The sequence below is a fragment of the Procambarus clarkii genome, chromosome 40 (genome assembly GCF_040958095.1).
Source record: "Procambarus clarkii isolate CNS0578487 chromosome 40, FALCON_Pclarkii_2.0, whole genome shotgun sequence".
Classification (NCBI taxonomy): domain Eukaryota; kingdom Metazoa; phylum Arthropoda; class Malacostraca; order Decapoda; family Cambaridae; genus Procambarus; species Procambarus clarkii.
The window spans coordinates 10,622,260-10,639,892 of NC_091189.1; the positions used below are offsets into that span (position 1 = coordinate 10,622,260).

A 17,633-nucleotide genomic window follows, 5' to 3' on the forward strand; every position below is an offset into this window, starting at 1 on the left:
ATACATACGAATGACGTATATGGGAGATAAGAGATTATCTAGTGCTAGAGACAATGGTGGAAATAACTACCTAGTATGTATTAGTGTTGTGTATGTTGTATTCATACTGCGGATATAGTTCCTCTTTCTTTAAATATTAATTTGTGCTAACTTACCTCATAGGGGGGGGGGGCCTCATAGGTCTTGTCTCTTGTATCTGGCATCTGTGTTATTGGAAATCTTGGTTCACACTTTCCTCTTATGGTTTGTCAGGTGCGGGTACCATGCCGGGGCTGCGTATAAGCTGCGTGCGTGTGTGTGTGTGTGTGTGTGTGTGTGTGTGTGTGTGTGTGTGTGTGTGTGTGTGTGTGTGTGTGTGTGTGTGATGTTTTGAAGGATTCCTTGGCCAGCTAGCCTTATGTTTGCTGGTCTTGCATATGGCGCTGATGTTACTATGTTAGTGTGTGTGTGGTGATAATGCTGTGCGTTCCTGCGCTTATGTATGCGTGCATGAGTGTGTGTGTGTGTGTGTGTGTGTGTGTGTGTGTGTGTTGTGTGTTGTGTGTTGTGTGTTGTGTGTTGTGTGTGTGTGTTGTGTGTGTGTGTGCGTGCGTGCGTGCGTGCGTGCGTGCGTGTGCGTGTGAGTGGGGAGAGTGCACTAACACTAACTTTATACCACTACCACCAGAGTATACCAGGAACTTCAGCAACACATGCAGGCGACGCTGCCACCACTCTCACCACAAGATGAACCATCACCACCACCATCACCACCACCATCACCATCACCATCACCACCCCTGCCACACCACCACCCACATCTACCCCTACAACCACCCCCACCACAGTTGCCCCCACTGCACCTCCCGCCTAAGCCAACGGTGCCGCACCACCCCCCGCGGCCACCGCGGCTGCCGCCACTCCCCGCGCCGCCGCCGCCGCTCCCCGCGCCACTAACACAGCACCATGCCTATCTGCCGCCACTGTGCCAGCACCAACAGCCTCCTACCTCACCGCCTCATCTCCCGTCATCTCCGCCTTGGCTCCCCCCCCAGCCACCGCGAGCAGCACCCTCACTCCCGCTCACCACGTCATTACCAAAGCCAATGCTCCCACTGCGATCAAAGCCACCACTCCCTCCACGGTCATGGTATAAACAGCCGGTGGCATCTCTACCGCCATCAACAACTAGAACTCACACCGCCATCAGCAGGTGATGATGCCCCACCACTCACCCCCCCTCACCCCCTCCCCCACCTACCACTACCCCCTCCCAATCCCCCCATCTCCCCCCATCTCCCCCCCCCATCTCCCCCCCCCCTCTCACCCGCTACCTTTAACCAGCTGACTTTCTTATGCATCTTATTCCCCCTGCCTTCAGCCACGCCTCCCCCCCCCTCCCCTCCCTCTTCCCCTACACTCGCAAGTAGCTGATGCCCCCCTACTTCCCCCCCCCCCCAGAATGAGCTGGGTGTTAACTAGCCTCATTCAAGTAAAGCAGACCTTGTGCACAGTCTGTGCCTCCCTCCCCCCCCCCCCCACCCTCCGTGCACTAGTGGCAGCTTGGTGTGGTAGCGACCTTCATATATTCGATCCCCCGCCATCTATACCCCGTACCCCCAGCTGTGTACCACACCCGACACTATACCACCTGCATACCACCTGCACCACATAGGGTAGCTGGCTAGTGGAGACTGCATGTGGGAGGGACAGGTAGTTCACCTGCGCTTCTCTGCCTTCCCAACCTCCTCCTTAACCCCCCCCCCCCCCCGCCACAAGTTGACGATGTCTCCTCTAGCTCCTTGTAAACTGTCAGAAACCATCTTGGCCTCAAGGGCGACGTGGACCGGCCATCTTGAAGTTAGGTCCCCCCACCCCCCTCCCCCAGGAAACATGTGAAACACGTGCTGTTGTGTACATGTGTGCGTGTGTGTGTGTGTATGTGTGTGTGTGTGTATGTGTGTGTACACGTCACAGTGTGTGTCTACAGACGGCTGATGACCCGGCAGTCTCTTGTCTTGAATTTTTTTTTCGTGTAGGGAATCACCTTCCCCCCCTCCCTCAGCCTTCTCTCCCCCCCCCCTCCCCCACCCTCTTTCCAGCCCCTCCCCACGATGCACCAAGAAGATCTCTTTTTGGTTTTTCTCCGCCTCCCCCCCCCCCTCCCTCCCTTCGCTACCACAACTACCACCACCGCTGCAACCACCACTACCAGGAAATGTCTCACTTTACCCCGTCTGCTCAAGTAGTTGTAATTTTTTCTCCTCTCGGTGTTGTTCCTCTTGCATGATGTCCGCTGCTGGTGGCGGGCGCCCCCGGTCACCTGTTGCTGGCCCCCCGGTCACCTGTGGCGGGCGCCCCCGGTCACCTGTTGCTGGCCCCCCGGTCACCTGTGGCGGGCGCCCCCGGTCACCTGTTGCTGGCCCCCCGGTCACCTGTGGCGGCCGCCCCCGGTCACCTGTTGCTGGCCCCCCGGTCACCTGTGGCGGGCGCCCCCGGTCACCTGTGGCGGGCGCCCCCGGTCACCTGTGGCGGGCGCCCCCGGTCACCTGTTGCTGGCCCCCCGGTCACCTGTGGCGGCCGCCCCCGGTCACCTGTTGCTGGCCCCCCGGTCACCTGTGGCGGGCGCCCCCGGTCACCTGTTGCTGGCCCCCCGGTCACCTGTGGCGGCCGCCCCCGGTCACCTGTTGCTGGCCCCCCGGTCACCTGTGGCGGGCGCCCCCGGTCACCTGTGGCGGGCGCCCCCGGTCACCTGTTGCTGGCCCCCCGGTCACCTGTGGCGGCCGCCCCCGGTCACCTGTTGCTGGCCCCCCGGTCACCTGTGGCGGGCGCCCCCGGTCACCTGTGGCGGGCCCCCAGGGTCACCTGTGGCGGGCCCCCAGGGTCACCTGTGGCGGGCCCCCCTGGCTGCTGGACACGCCACTCGCAAAGCTTACCGTGACAAAGCCATTTTTGTTGATGTTCTCAGTAGATTCGATTTATTTAGTGTTGCCACGGTGTAATGTGTTACTTGTTGGCGTGTGTGTGGGTGTTGAGGTGTCAGGGTGCTGCCAGGGATGGCTGCTGCTGCTGCTACTGCTGCTGCCTGTTCGAGACGTATCAGAGCTGTGAGCAGCTGTCCTGACGTCAGAGCTGGCGGGCAGCTGTCCTGACGTCAGAGCTGGCGGGCAGCTGTCCTGACGTCAGAGCTGGCGGGCAGCTGTCCTGACGTCAGAGCTGGCGGGCAGCTGTCCTGACGTCAGAGCTGGCGGGCAGCTGTCCTGACGTCAGAGCTGGCGGGCAGCTGTCCTGACGTCAGAGCTGGTGGGCAGCTGTCCTGACGTCAGAGCTGGTGGGCAGCTGTCCTGACGTCAGAGCTGGCGGGCAGCTGTCCTGACGTCAGAGCTGGCGGGCAGCTGTCCTGACGTCAGAGCTGGCGGGCAGCTGCCCTGACGTTAAAGCTGGCGGGCAGCTGCCCTGACGTCAGAGCTGATGGGCAGCTCTCCTGACGTCAGAGCTGGCAGGCAGCTCTCCTGACGTCAGAGCTGGTGGGCAACTCTCCTGACGTCAGAGCTGGTGGGCACCTCTCCTGACGTCAGAGCTGGTGGGCACCTCTCCTGACGTCAGAGCTGGTGGGCACCTCTCCTGACGTCAGAACTGGTGGGCAGCTCTCCAGACACTGACGTCATTCTGGACTGGAGTCAGAATTGTCTCATAACATACGTGTTCTGTATCCAGAGACCCCTGTGAAATCTGGGTACAGGTGAAGGTACAGTAATATATATTTCATGTTTTACAGTGTTATGTAACTTGATGGGTCTGTGGTGGTGCCGCTAATATCTTTTGTTTCCCTACAGGTCAGCCCAGCAGTCTACTGAAAGTTTCCATCAGTAGCTCAATATTTAGGCCATTTGATGTGATGGGAAGGCCTGCAGTATTGTTTATGTAATGGTGTATAAGATCTAATACACTCCTTAGGTAGTGTTGTTAGTGAATAATCCATCATATGATCCGTCAAGGACTTATTATTGTTAAATCATTCAGTCTTAGACTGTTCTCTCTGTGGTGTGGGTAAGCCTCGGGTGTGGTGCGGGTACCCGCAGGTGTGGGTAACTGATGAGGATACTGATCTGGCAGAGTTTCTCAAGAGACTGCAACTGGGAATTTATTTAAGATTTGATTTTGAGGTGATGTCTCTCGGCAAGAGCTGGTGGGGACGTCCTTGGCTGTGTTCTGATGTCCCTAATTGGTCTCCCAGGGCGCTGTGATGCCCCTCGGGGATTTAAAGAGAAAGAGGGACGGGGAGTTGAAGAAAGGGAGAGGTAAGAGGAGAGAGAGAGGGAGGGAGGAAGGGAGAGAATTGAAGAGAGGAAGAGGGAAGGGAAAGGATGAGAGAGAGAGAGAGACTGTTCTTATCATTGATTAATATACTCTAACTCTGTAATTATTTTGGGGTGCATTTCTTGAAGAAATCTTAAGTCGGATAATGTGCAGGACTAATTGACCACTTCAAAGTTGAGACATTTCATTCTGGGTGATCTCATAGTCACTTTTGTAATAAGGTAATCTGTAACATGTCTTATTTATGTTATGTTGACTGTTGCCTCCACAGGATAACACCAAGGACTTTCTTCTTACTGGATAATTAACATAGCAGATGTGTCTCTGGATAACGTGCTATGCTCGTGTAGACTTGTGTTATCTGAAAGTCCGTCCCCTCCCCCCCTCCTCAGTTACTGGATAATTTCTAAGACACATCTTGTCGTTTATTGCAGCATCAGCCTAAGCAGCTTAGATTCTGATGCTGAGGAAGCCTTCTACGATGCTGAGGACAGCACCAACACCCAGGGTGAGTATACCGGTATTGTCTTCCTCCTCCTCCTCCTCCTCCTCCTTCTCCTCCTCCTCCTCCTCCTCCTCCTCCTCCTCCTCCTCCTCCTCAAGGTGTTATCACATCAATCACTTGTGAGGAGGTACGGAAGGAGAGCTTGGAGAGGGTAGTGGTGCAGTAAGATACTTCTACACTTACATCAAGTAACGAGAGTTACAATGTGCATTTTGTCGTTGGTTTTACCTGTGCTGAACACGAAACTAATAGTAGTATATGACCTCCAGGTGATGGGGGGGGGGGGAGTGGCATATGACCTCAATCCAGGTAGGAGGGAGTGCAATTTGACGCGCTGGAACAAGGGCTTCCAACCGCCCCAGTAATTGGGCACTGAATTAGCCTCTCCGGCAAATCCAGAAGTAGTTTGCCAATTGCCAAGTTGAAATTAGTTTTGTGCTTTTTATTTGTAACTGTTAATTGGTTTTAATGGTTGTCGGAATGACGAAATTCGATCTGGAAAATAACACATTTGTTCGGCCATTTTTTTGTGTGTACTTTTTAAAAGTTTTGATAGTGTGTGTTTTTTTTTCGCTCCGGTAATGGTGGTTCATTATCAGGGCGCAGGTGATTATTTAGAGAGTGTTTATTTGGACGTAATTGGGTTTTGGGTTTATGTGGGCGAGCGCGCGCACACACGCGCGGTCTGCTAACCTAGTTACACCGACTGGGAATGAGTTTCAGCTCATTGGCCCCCGTCTCCCGACCTTCAATCAACCGGTGTACAGGTTCCCAAAACTTGTCGGGATCTGTGATATCTACAGTGGAAGGTGGGTATGAGAGTCGGTCATCCCATCGCCAATTTTGAGCACGTTCGAGTTCTTCAGTACTCTGACGAAAGCAGTTGTTTACCATGTGGCTCGTTCGGTTACCGGCTGTGTCGCATTGACCGCTTTTTTCATTGGAGTTGTAACAACGTCACATATGCTTTGGAGTTGTTTGCTGGGCTGAAACATACGCGTTATAAGGCGTGAAAGCTTACATATGTGTGTCCAGGTGTGTCAGTACATGCAGCTACATGTGTGTGTCCAGGTGTGTCAGTACATGCAGCTACATGTGTGTGTCCAGGTGTGTCAGTACAAGCAGCTTGTATTTAGTTATGACAGGATTAAACTCTCCTTATATGTAATACCCCCAAAATATTTATTAAAATACTAAATAGATCTAAAATTTTGTGGCCGTATAAATCTTGTATTTAGATTAATAATACCGGCGAAAAAGATGGATTGTATTTGCAATGCTAATATTAACGGCATAAAAACTACATGGAAAATATAATATAAAATATGATACGCTGAAGCTGCCGTGTGAACAATCACAAGGCCCCCGGGGGGGGGGTCGAATGATTAGGTGGGGGTGAGGTCGAATGATTAGGGGGAGGGCGGGGGTTGAATGATTAGGTGGGGGAGGGGAGGGGAAGGGTTGTGGGGTTAGCGTGTCTAGCTGTTCATCTTACAAGCACTCGTTATAAGCCCTAAATATGCCAGCACAAAATATACCTGCTGCCCGACTCTGCTGACATTTTTTCCTAAATTATGAAGAGAGCGGCCATTTGCGCTGGGTGGTTGATGGAGGCGGCCATTTGTGCTGGGTGGTTGATGGAGGCGGCCATTTGTGCTGGGTGGTTGATGGAGGCGGCCATTTGTGCTGGGTGGTTGATGGAGGCGGCCATTTGTGCTGGGTGGTTGATGGAGGCGGCCATTTGTGCTGGGTGGTTGATGGAGGCGGCCATTTGCGCTGGGTGGTTGATGGAGGCGGCCATTTGTGCTGGGTGGTTGATGGAGGCGGCCATTTGTGCTGGGTTGTTGATGGAGGCGGCCATTTGTGCTGGGTGGTTGATGGAGGCGGCCATTTGCGCTGGGTGGTTGTTGGAGGCGGCCATTTGTGCTGGGTGGTTGGTGGAGGCGGCCATTTGCGCTGGGTGGTTGGTGGAGGCGGCCCCCCTCGCCCCAGGTGGGGGAGGGGGGGGGTAACATCACCGTTGCTCCCACGCGACAACTCGCAGCTCACGCCACCTGGTTCACACTACACGGCTCCCTGGCTGAGTGTGGGCACCCGCGGCTCACATAACATAAGATTACTCGCTCGTTATCACTTATTCCGCCATGGCTTAACTTTACTTAACTGATATTTTCGTTTATTAATAACGGTTGTTGGATTTCCATAACTTAATCGTTCGTGTTTCTCGTAACTTGTTAGTTAAATACAACCTATGACCGGGCCGCCGGGGGCCGTTGATCCCCGGAACCTCCACAAGGTAGATATGGTAATAACTATATATTTCCTATTTGTATAGTGACTTAATTAAATTTAAATATTCACAAATGTAATCATAATATCCATATTATATATATATATATATATATATATATATATATATATATATATATATATATATATATATATATATATATATATATATATATATATATACGGATTATTCTATTTTTATTATATTTTTCAACTGGAAGGTAGAGCAGCAAATTCGCAAGTTGCTGGTCGGCGTTCAATCCCCAAGGGTCTAAGTGGTGGACCACCATTCCTTGCCTCCGTCTCCACCGAAATCCTTCCTCTCTCGTATGTCTTCCAAAGGCTATATAGCCATAATGGCTGAGCGCTATCACTGGTTATCGTAGGGTGGGGGGTTGATTACTCTCATGAGTTTGACGTTGTCTTAAGGTTAAGTTGTCCATTTATACGACTGTGAACTATGTTGAGGGTAATTTGCCAGTTACGTAGTGTATAACCACCCAATTGGGTCATTAGGCCAGCTTGTTGCCATCAGTTTTGATGGGTAGCTCTTTTGTCACCATCACCTGGATGACGAGCTTTGGCGTCATCACCAACTGGATGATTAGCTCTTGGGCCATCATTAACTGGGTGATTAAGTGGCATCTGGCTGTCAGGTGAGTGATTAGCGGACGTTTTAATTATCTGGAAGTGGACGAGGAAGGAGCCGGCGACCCTTCATTACCCACCCGTGCACCCCCCTCATTACCCACCCGTGGACCCCCCTCATTACCCACCCGTGCACCCCCCTCATTACCCACCCGTGCACCCTCATTACCCACCCGTGCATCCCTTCATTACCCACCCGTGCAGCCCTCATTACCCACCCGTGCACCCCCCTCATTACCCACCCGTGCACCCCCCTCATTACCCACCCGTGCACCACTCATTACCCACCCGTGCAGCCCCCTCATTACCCACCCGTGCAGCCCCCTCATTACCCACCCGTGCAGCCCCCTCATTACCCACCCGTGCACCCCCCTCATTACCCACCCGTGCACCACTCATTACCCACCCGTGCAGCCCCCTCATTACCCACCCGTGCAGCCCCCTCATTACCCACCCGTGCAGCCCCCTCATTACCCACCCGTGCAGCCCCCTCATTACCCACCCGTGCACCCCTCATTACCCACCCTTGCACCCCCCTCATTACCCACCCGTGCACCACTCATTACCCACTCGTGCACCCCCTCATTACCCACCCGTGCAGCCCTCATTACCCACCCGTGCAGCCCTCATTACCCACCCGTGCACCCCCCTCATTACCCACCCGTGCAGACCACTCATTACCCACCCATGCAGCCCCCTCATTACCCACCCGTGCAGCCCCCTCATTACCCACCTGTGCAGCCCCCTCATTACCCACCCGTGCCCCCTCATTACCCACCCGTGCACCCCCTCATTACCCACCCGTGCACCACCTCATTACCCACCCATGCAGCCCCCTCATTACCCACCCGTGCACCCCCTCATTACCCACCCGTGCAGCCCCCTCATTACCCACCCGTGCAGCCCCCTCATTACCCACGCGTGCAGCCCCCTCATTGCCCACCTGTGCAGCCCCCTCATTGCCCACCTGTGCAGCCCCCTCATTGCCCACCTGTGCAGCCCCCTCATTACCCACCTGTGCAGCCCCCTCATTACCCACCCGTGCACCCCCTCATTACCCACTCGTGCACCCCTCATTACCCACCCGTGCACCCCCCTCATTACCCACCCGTGCACCATCATTACCCACCCGTGCACCCCCTCATTACCCACCCGTGCACCCCCTCATTACCCACCCGTGCACCCCTCATTACCTACCCGTGCACCCCTCATTACCCACCCGTGCAGCCCCTCATTACCCACCCGTGCACCCCATCATTACCCACCCGTGCACCCCTCATTACCTACCCGTGCACCCCTCATTACCCACCCGTGCAGCCCCTCATTACCCACCCGTGCAGCCCCTCATTACCCACCCGTGCAGCCCCTCATTACCCACCCGTGCACCCCTCATTACCCACCCGTGCACCCCCCCATTACCCACCCGTGCACCCCTCATTACCCACCCGTGCACCCCTCATTACCCACCCGTGCACCCCTCATTACCCACCCGTGCACCACTCATTACCCACCCGTGCATCCCCTCATTACCCACCCGTGCACCCCCTCATTACCCACCCGTGCAGCCCTCATTACCCACCCGTGCAGCCCTCATTACCCACCCGTGCACCCCCTCATTACCCACCCGTGCACCCCCTCATTACCCACCCGTGCAGCCCCTCATTACCCACCCGTGCACCCCCTCATTACCCACCCGTGTACCCCCTCATTACCCACCCGTGCATCCCTCATTACCCACCCGTGCACCCCTCATTACCCACCCGTGCACCACTCATTACCTGGGCGGGTGGAGGTGGTAAGCGCAGCCCGGCTGTAAAATTGACTGATATTTACCAGGCCAACAGCCCGTCTCAACTGCCCTCCCCCCCCCTTCCCCTACCTCCCCTGGGACAATTATCCCCTAAAGGGGGGCTAGGCTCCCCTGGGACAATTATCCCCTGGAGGGGGGGGCCGTGGGAGACGGCTCTCCAGCGCCACCTGTATTTGGGCGGTGATAATAGGCAGCCCCTCCTTACCTTCATTGCCAATTTCACCGGTGGCTTTGATGGCTCTCATTTTCTGTGTGGTGTGGTCCCCGGTCGTGCGTTCTCTGTTGTTTTGCTTTCGTTTTCTGGGGTGGGTTTTTGACCGTCATGTGCTTCTTGCTTGTGATGTGGTTTGGGATGTTTGTGATGTGTTTTTGGTGGTTTTTGATGTTTGTGATGTATTTTTGGTGGTTTTTGATGTTTGTGATGTGTTTTGGGATGTTTGTGATGTGTTTTTGGTGGTTTTTGAGTTTGTGATGTGTTTTTGGTGGTTTTTGATGTTTGTGATGTGTTTTGGGATGTTTGTGATGTGTTTTTGGTGGTTTTTGATGTTTGTGATGTGTTTTGGGATGTTTGTGATGTGTTTTTGGGATGTTTGTGATGTGTTTTTGGGATGTTTGTGATGTGTTTTTGGGATGTCTGTGATGTGTTTTTGGGATGTTTGTGATGTGTCTTCAGTTTACTGTGTATGTTTGTTGTGTGTTTCCCGGTATCCGGATATCAGGTACCGTGGGGATACCTTATGAATTTGTCATTTTTATCTTATCTTCTGATTGGGTTCGAGTCAATATTTCGAGAACGCCTCATCTATATATTACCAAGAACTCTTATATGACCCGGCCGGGATTCGAACCTACGACGTTCAGGATCACTCCTGAACGTACACAGTACCGTGACCACCGTACCACTAATATATATATATATATATATATATATATATATATATATATATATATATATATATATATATATATATATATATATATATATATACACACATATATACACACATATATATATATATACACACACATATATATATATATATATATATATATATATATATATATATATATATATATATATATATATATATATATATATAATGTGCGATTGCCATCTAATTGTTCATTACGTCAATACATATACGATGGTCCACATATACTATAGATAGAGTATATATGTGGCGAGCGTTGACGGTGGCAGCTGGTGGGAGGTAGTATTGACACCACTCATCCCCCCCCCCCTGGAGTGTTGACACTGTTGCTTGCTTGTGAGAGGTAATGACTGTGTGGGGGAATTTAACTTTCCCCTCCCCCCCCCTCCCCCGCCGCCAGCCACGAGCATCAACACCTGCCTCGACACCTGCTTCAACACCTGCTTCAACACCTGCTTCAACACCTGCTTGCTCGCCCGCCGCCGTCTCACCTGGGATCTTAGTAGCCTCCAAGCGCTCTTCCATTCGTGTTGTTTGACCTTTCCTGCACCTTATTTTTTTTGTTCTCTTATTGTGGTCTCTTTCTTTCATTTTTCTTCTTTCTTGCCATCTACGTACTCTCGCGTCTCCCTCCTGCTTAGTCCGTCAGAGTATAGGGATGAAAAGCAGCCATCACTGGTGACCTATGTAGAGAGGGTTCTCTCTCTCTCGCTCCAGTCCCTGCCTCGCCTGGAGCCTCCAGCTCCTGCTTCGCCTGGAGCCTCTAGCCCCTGCCTCGCCTGGAGCCTCCAGCTCCTGCCTCGCCTGGAGCCTCCAGCTCCTGCCTGGCCTGGAGCCTCCAGCTCCTGCCTCGCCTGGAGCCTCCAGCTCCTGCCTGGCCTGGAGTCTCCAGCTCCTGCCTCGCCTGGAGCCTCCAGCTCCTGCCTCGCCTGGAGCCTGCAGCTCCTGCCTCGCCTGGAGCCTGCAGCTCCTGCCTCGCCTGGAGCCTCCAGCTCCTGCCTCGCCTGGAGCCTCCAGCTCCTGCCTCGCCTGGAGCCTCCAGCTCCTGCCTCGCCTAGAGCCTCCAGCTCCTGCCTCGCCTGGAGCCTCCAGCTCCTGCCTCGCCTGGAGCCTCCAGCCCCTGCCTCGCCTGGAGCCTATAGCTCCTGCCTCGCCTGGAGCCTTCAGCCCCTGCCTGGCCTGGAGCCTTCAGCCCCTGCCTGGCCTGGAGCCTTCAGCCCCTGCCTGGCCTAGAGCCTCCAGCCCCTGCCTCGCCTGGAGCCTTCAGCCCCTGCCTGGCCTGGAGTCTCCAGCCCCTGCCTGGCCTGGAGCCTCCAGCCCCTGCCTGGCCTGGAGCCTCCAGCCCCTGCCTCGCCTGGAGCCTCCAGCCCCTGCCTCGCCTGGAGCCTCCAGCCCCTGCCTCGCCTGGAGCCTCCAGCCCCTGCCTGGCCTGGAGCCTCTGCCTCGCCTGGATAGTGAGGGCGCAGTAGAGCACATTAGGCGCTGGTGCATGATGCATAGAGCCAGGCCCAAATAGCTGGGTGTTGAAGGGAGCGGTGAAACTTTTGGGTGTGTGTGAAAAGTTGGCTGGAACATGTGGGTGTACTGGAAGAGGCCTGGAAAGGTTAGATATTAAGAACTAAGACCGCTTGGTGCTTCGGGAAATTGCGGACTGTTACGGCTGACAATTGGGAAATTGAAGGAGAAAGGAAATTAATGTTGAGAAAGTGGTGGTTGGAATGGCTTAGTATTGAGAAACAGCTGAATATTGGTGAGCGGAGGAAGAAACACAGAGACATTAGAAAGAACTTTTTCAGTGTAAGAGTAGTTAACAGATGGAATGCACTAAGCAGTGATGTGGTGGAGGCTGACTCCATACACAGTTATAAATGTAGATATGATAGAGCCCAGTAGGCTCAGGAATCTGTACACCAGTTGATTGACAGTTGAGAGGCGGGACCAAAGAGCCAGAGCTCAACCCCCACAAGCATAACTAGGTGAGTATAAAGGTGTGGGTTGAGGGGGGGGAGGATCTGTGCCGTCTAGAAGGGTTATGTTGGTCACTTAAGTGTTTAGATCACTTTGAAACGTTTGAGAGAGCAAAGTCCTCTTCTTACCCCAGGTTCCAATATTTTATTCTTTCCGTATATTTCTTTAGTTGTTGTTGATATCTTAGCTGTTGAGTCGTGTTCTTTATATCTAAAATTCTTGTAACTTGCGAAATGTAATAAATAAAAATAAATCACTGAATTGAGTGATAAAAGTAGATAAATGGTTTACAGGAAAATATGTGAACAGCTGACACCAGTGACGTGTTTTTTTTTGTGTGTTTAAACAAAACTAGTGGAGGGAGGCCGAGGAGCGGAGGTGGGCGACGCGAGTGGGCGCCTGCTCCCCCAGATACCAAGTTGGGTCGGGCTCATTTGCATACATATGGGGGGAACTTTGCCTCGGATTTTTGGCCCTTTTCACGCCATCCGGGTCAATAGCTGTTGCACTCTGCAATGGCCAACAAGTTGTGTTTAATCCCAGCTTGGTTTATGTCTGGGAGAACTGTTGAGGTGGTTGTGAGGGATATAATTGTCTATTAGTGTCTTCGGAAAAAATGAGATATAGCTCATTTATGCTCACCCCCCCCCCCCAACCCCCCTTGTGCGATTGCTATCTAATTTTAGCGAATTGCTAATTGCTATCTAATTAGCGATTGCTAATCATCTACATTGTGAGATGTAGTTCCATTGGGCGATCTTCGTAGCTTCGATCTTCCATTAGTTTAACCCTCTTAGCTCCGGCACCAATCTTGTTGAAAACCTTTGTACTTTTTAAATGTTGGCTTTACGCTTAATAAGGTGCGAATTCCATTTAACTGCTGCATATTCCAGTGTTGGTGTAACAAATGTTGTGTAGAGGCCTCGTAGCCTGGTGGATAGCGCGCAGGACTCGTAATTCTGTGGCGCGGGTTCGATTCCCGCACGAGGCAGAAACAAATGGGCAAAGTTTCTTTCACCCTGAATGCCCCTGTTACCTAGCAGTAAATAGGTACCTGGGAGTTAGTCAGCTGTCACGGGCTGCTTCCTGGGGGTGGAAGCCTGGTCGAAGACTGGGCCGCGGGGACACTAAAGCCCCGAAATCATCTCAAGATAACCTCAAGATAGATTGCCTCGAAGGAGTCGTGACTCAAGTTTCTAAAAGATGTTCTTATATTCACGAGCGTCCCATATGCTGGCCCTGTGTGTGTGTACCTCCGCTGTTAGTGTTGGCATTGTGTCCACTCCCAGATATTCCTTTTTCCTCTTAGTTGCCTTTCTCTTTTGATGCAGAGGCCTTCTGGTGTCCTCTCTCCCTTTCTCGTCTTCATTACCTTACACGTGTTGGGATTAAACTCCAGCAACCATTTGTCTGGCCACTCCTGGAGTTTGTGTCCAACCACTTGGGCTGGACGGTAGAGCGACGGTCTTGCTTCATGCAGGTCAGCGTTCAATCCCCGACCGTCCAAGTGGTTGGGCACCATTCCTGCCCCCCGTCCCATCCCAAATCCTTATCCTGACCCCTTCCAAGTGCTATATAGTTGTAGTGGCTTGGCGCTTTCCCCCCTGATAGTTCCCTTCCTGGAGTTTGTCAGGGTCCTCTTGTAACGTCTTGCCGGCCTCATCTGTTTTCAAGTTACTCATCAGCTTGTTTGCATCATCTGCAAACATTGACATGCCCGAGCTCACTCCCTCCTTGCGGTTACCTTGCGATGATTTCGGGGCTCAACGTCCCCGCGGCCCGGTCTTCGACCAGGCCTCCTGATTCCTGGACTGGTCACCCAGGCTGTTGAACGCTGCTGCTCGCAGCCTGACGAATGAATCACAGCCTGGTTGATCGGGTATCCTTTGGCGGTTGTTAATCGAGTTCTCTCGTGTAGGTTGTTCACATAAATTAGAAACAGGAGAGGCCCCAGGACAGGCCCTTATGAGGTGCCCTCAGGACAGTGCCCAACTTGTTACATTCCTCCAGCTTTCGACCTCCTCTCTGACTGTGACTATCTACTTTCCGTCCTCCAGACACTCCCTGACCCAGTTCAAGTTTCACCCAGTTATCCCAGCCTGCTTCTCCACCTTGTGCACCAGTCTTTCATGGGGGGGGGGGGGGACTGTGTCCTACCTTGAGGTGCTTCCGGGGCTTAGCGTCCCCGCGGCCCGGTCGTCGACCAGGCCTCTAAACTGTCAAATGGTTTTTTGACAGTCTAGAAAAAATAGTCTACCTAGCTTTCTTTTTCTTGTATTATTTTCGTAACTTTGTCATACATCTCAATCAAGTTTGTCGGGTACGACTTTCTATGTCTAAATCCATGCAGGTCACTCAGTCGATCCTCTTTCAGGTCTTCCACCACTCTTTACCTAATTACTTTCTCCGGCACTTTACGTGGAATACTTGTCAATGACACTGGGCTGTAGTTTAGTGTCGCCTTCCCCCCCAACCCTTTTTTTTTTATTAGTAGAACTACGCTTGCCTTTTTCCAGAGATCTGCGAGATTTACTCTTTTAGCGTTTTATTACAAGAGTGTGAGTGTGCCTGTGTGTGTGTGTGTGTGTGTGCGTGTGTGTGTGTGTGTGTGTGTGTGTGTGTGTGTGTGTGTGTGTGTGTGTGTGTGTGTGTGTGTGTGTGTGTGTGTGTGCGTGTGTGTGTGTATAGTGTAGTGTAGTGTAGTGTAGTGTATACCAGTGAAACCCGCCGCTTTTGTTTAAACATGATTTCGATTCTGATATTGTAGGTGACATTAGCGAAGTATGAGCGAGAGAGCGGGCCAGTGCGGCGAGCGAGGGCGAGGGGAGCGGGGTTTCTTTTCTGAATTATTGAAGCTCGAAGTGTCGGCACTCCCGCTGAGTTGGCAGCGCAGCGCCATGATAGTTATCGTACGGGTAAACACGCGTAACTTCAGTATAACGCTGTTCGGTGTCATGATCCCCGCTGCCAGGTGTGTGACGACGAGTCGCTGCCGAATACTCTGTCCATGCTGCCAGCCGTATGACTTGCCAGAGTGTTGACGCCAGCTGTTTCTCTTTTTTTCCCCATTTAGTAATGAGCAGCATTTGAATATTTTTAATTAGTGTCAAGAAGGACTAGCTGGTAGTGTAGCGGTGGATTGCTAGAGTTAGCTGGTAGTGTAGCGGTGGATGCTAGAGTTAGCTGGTAGTGTAGCGATGGATGCTAGAGTTAGCAGGAAGTGAAGCGGTGGATGCTAGAGTTAGCAGGAAGTGAAGCGGTGGATGCTAGAGTTAGCAGGAAGTATAGCGGTGGATGCTAGAGTTAGCTGGTAGTGTAGCGGTGGATGCTAGAGTTAGCTGCTAGTATAGCGGTGGATGCTAGAGTTAGCAGGAAGTGTAGCGGTGGATGCTAGAGTTAGCAGGAAGTATAGCGGTGGATGCTAGAGTTAGCAGGAAGTGAAGCGGTGGATGCTAGAGTTAGCAGGAAGTATAGCGGTGGATGCTAGAGTTAGCTGGTAGTGTAGCGGTGGATGCTAGAGTTAGCTGCTAGTATAGCGGTGGATGCTAGAGTTAGCAGGAAGTGTAGCGGTGGATGCTAGAGTTAGCAGGAAGTATAGCGGTGGATGCTAGAGTTAGCTGGTAGTGTAGCGGTGGATGCTAGAGTTAGCTGCTAGTATAGCGGTGGATGCTAGAGTTAGCAGGAAGTGTAGCGGTGGATGCTAGAGTTAGCAGGAAGTATAGCGGTGGATGCTAGAGTTAGCTGGTAGTGTAGCGGTGGATGCTAGAGTTAGCTGCTAGTATAGCGGTGGATGCTAGAGTTAGCAGGAAGTATAGCGGTGGATGCTAGAGTTAGCAGGAAGTGTAGCGGTGGATGCTAGAGTTAGCGTGGTTGTTCACAGTGAGCCCATTGTCATCTCCGCTACATGGGGTCTCGCCCAACGCTGCTCGGAGTTGAAAATTAATAATATCATTCGCGCTCGATGCTCTAAATGTGTAAAAATGAAACACAATATGCCAATAAATTTGTTAAATACTCCTATTTCGTTTGTATATTCATACACACACGTAGTATGAATACACAATGTGTGGACATTCAAACACATGCTGTATGCATATTTGTAAACGTGTATTGATATATGCATCCATACTTACAATATATGTTACTATACTATCGCCGATATTATTGGAGAGCGTGCATAAGAACCTTTACTGCTAAAATCCACTCTATAAAACATCTATATTATTGGGACATATTAAAAGTTATAAATCTGTATTCTCCAGAGCGCAGGCGAGAGAGAGAGATAATAAACTACACGTGGAAGATATTACAGGGACTGGTTCCGAATCTGCACACGGAAATAACATCACATGAAACCAGTAGGCATGGCAGGATGTGCAAAGTATTGCATTGTGCACTGGATGTGCAGTAAAATGCAGAGGTGCGATAGGTACGCTGAGGGGGGAACTTATCAACATTAAGAACCCAAGCCAAGACTTTTCTACACTTTGCCGCTACACATAAGGGGTATAACTGACCGGCCTCTCACCAGTCCCTCCTCCTAAGGTTTCCCAACGTCAAGAAAGCGGTCAATTTAACGTGTCCTCTCCTAACCTACCAGAGGACCCAAAACAGAAAACGGGACAATACGTCACTTTCGCGAGCTGCTTCCATTTTCTAGTACGACAATTTTTGGTTTGGACAAAGCCTGGTTGACCAGACGATCAACCGGTAAGCCTGGTCGGAGACGTGGAATATGGATCAAATATTGCAGAGATTGATGAAACAAGAATTAAGATATACAAACAAATTGAGGAACTGAAGGAAGGAAATGTAGAATAGAGCCAGTGAGGAGTAGAGAACACTGAACATCACAGGGCCACAGCTGTTCAACACCCGCCCAGCAAGCATTAGAAATATTACCGGAAGATTAATCCAACCCACCCCAACCCGGGAGAGTTGGATTTTAAGAACAACAGCCGAGTCTTACCAGCTTCGAAACAAACACATGTGAGATGTAAACAAATAAATGTTAGATATAAACGACTTATCGAATCGGCTGTGATGCCCAACCTTCCCAACCTGAGCCTTAGTGGTGGCTATGTTGCAGTAGACTCTTCCCTTCCACACTACACACTCCAAGGCTCCAACCTTCTTAACAAACGTGATCTGCTTTAAGATTTGCCCTTGTCTCTTACTCTTA

At 51.7% G+C, this 17,633-nt stretch overlaps 1 protein-coding gene across 1 annotated transcript in view; it reads left to right on the plus strand.

Annotated features, from left to right (window-relative positions):
- Positions 1-674: 674 nt before the first annotated feature.
- Positions 675-17,633, plus strand: part of cyst (rho guanine nucleotide exchange factor 18 cysts) — a gene marked incomplete in the record, with an annotated part of 103,390 nt that continues 86,431 nt past the window's right edge. Inside the window, 2 exon segments of the mRNA XM_069338673.1 lie at positions 675-1,192; positions 4,734-4,807. Of these exon segments, the coding sequence (XP_069194774.1) occupies positions 693-1,192; positions 4,734-4,807 (574 nt within the window).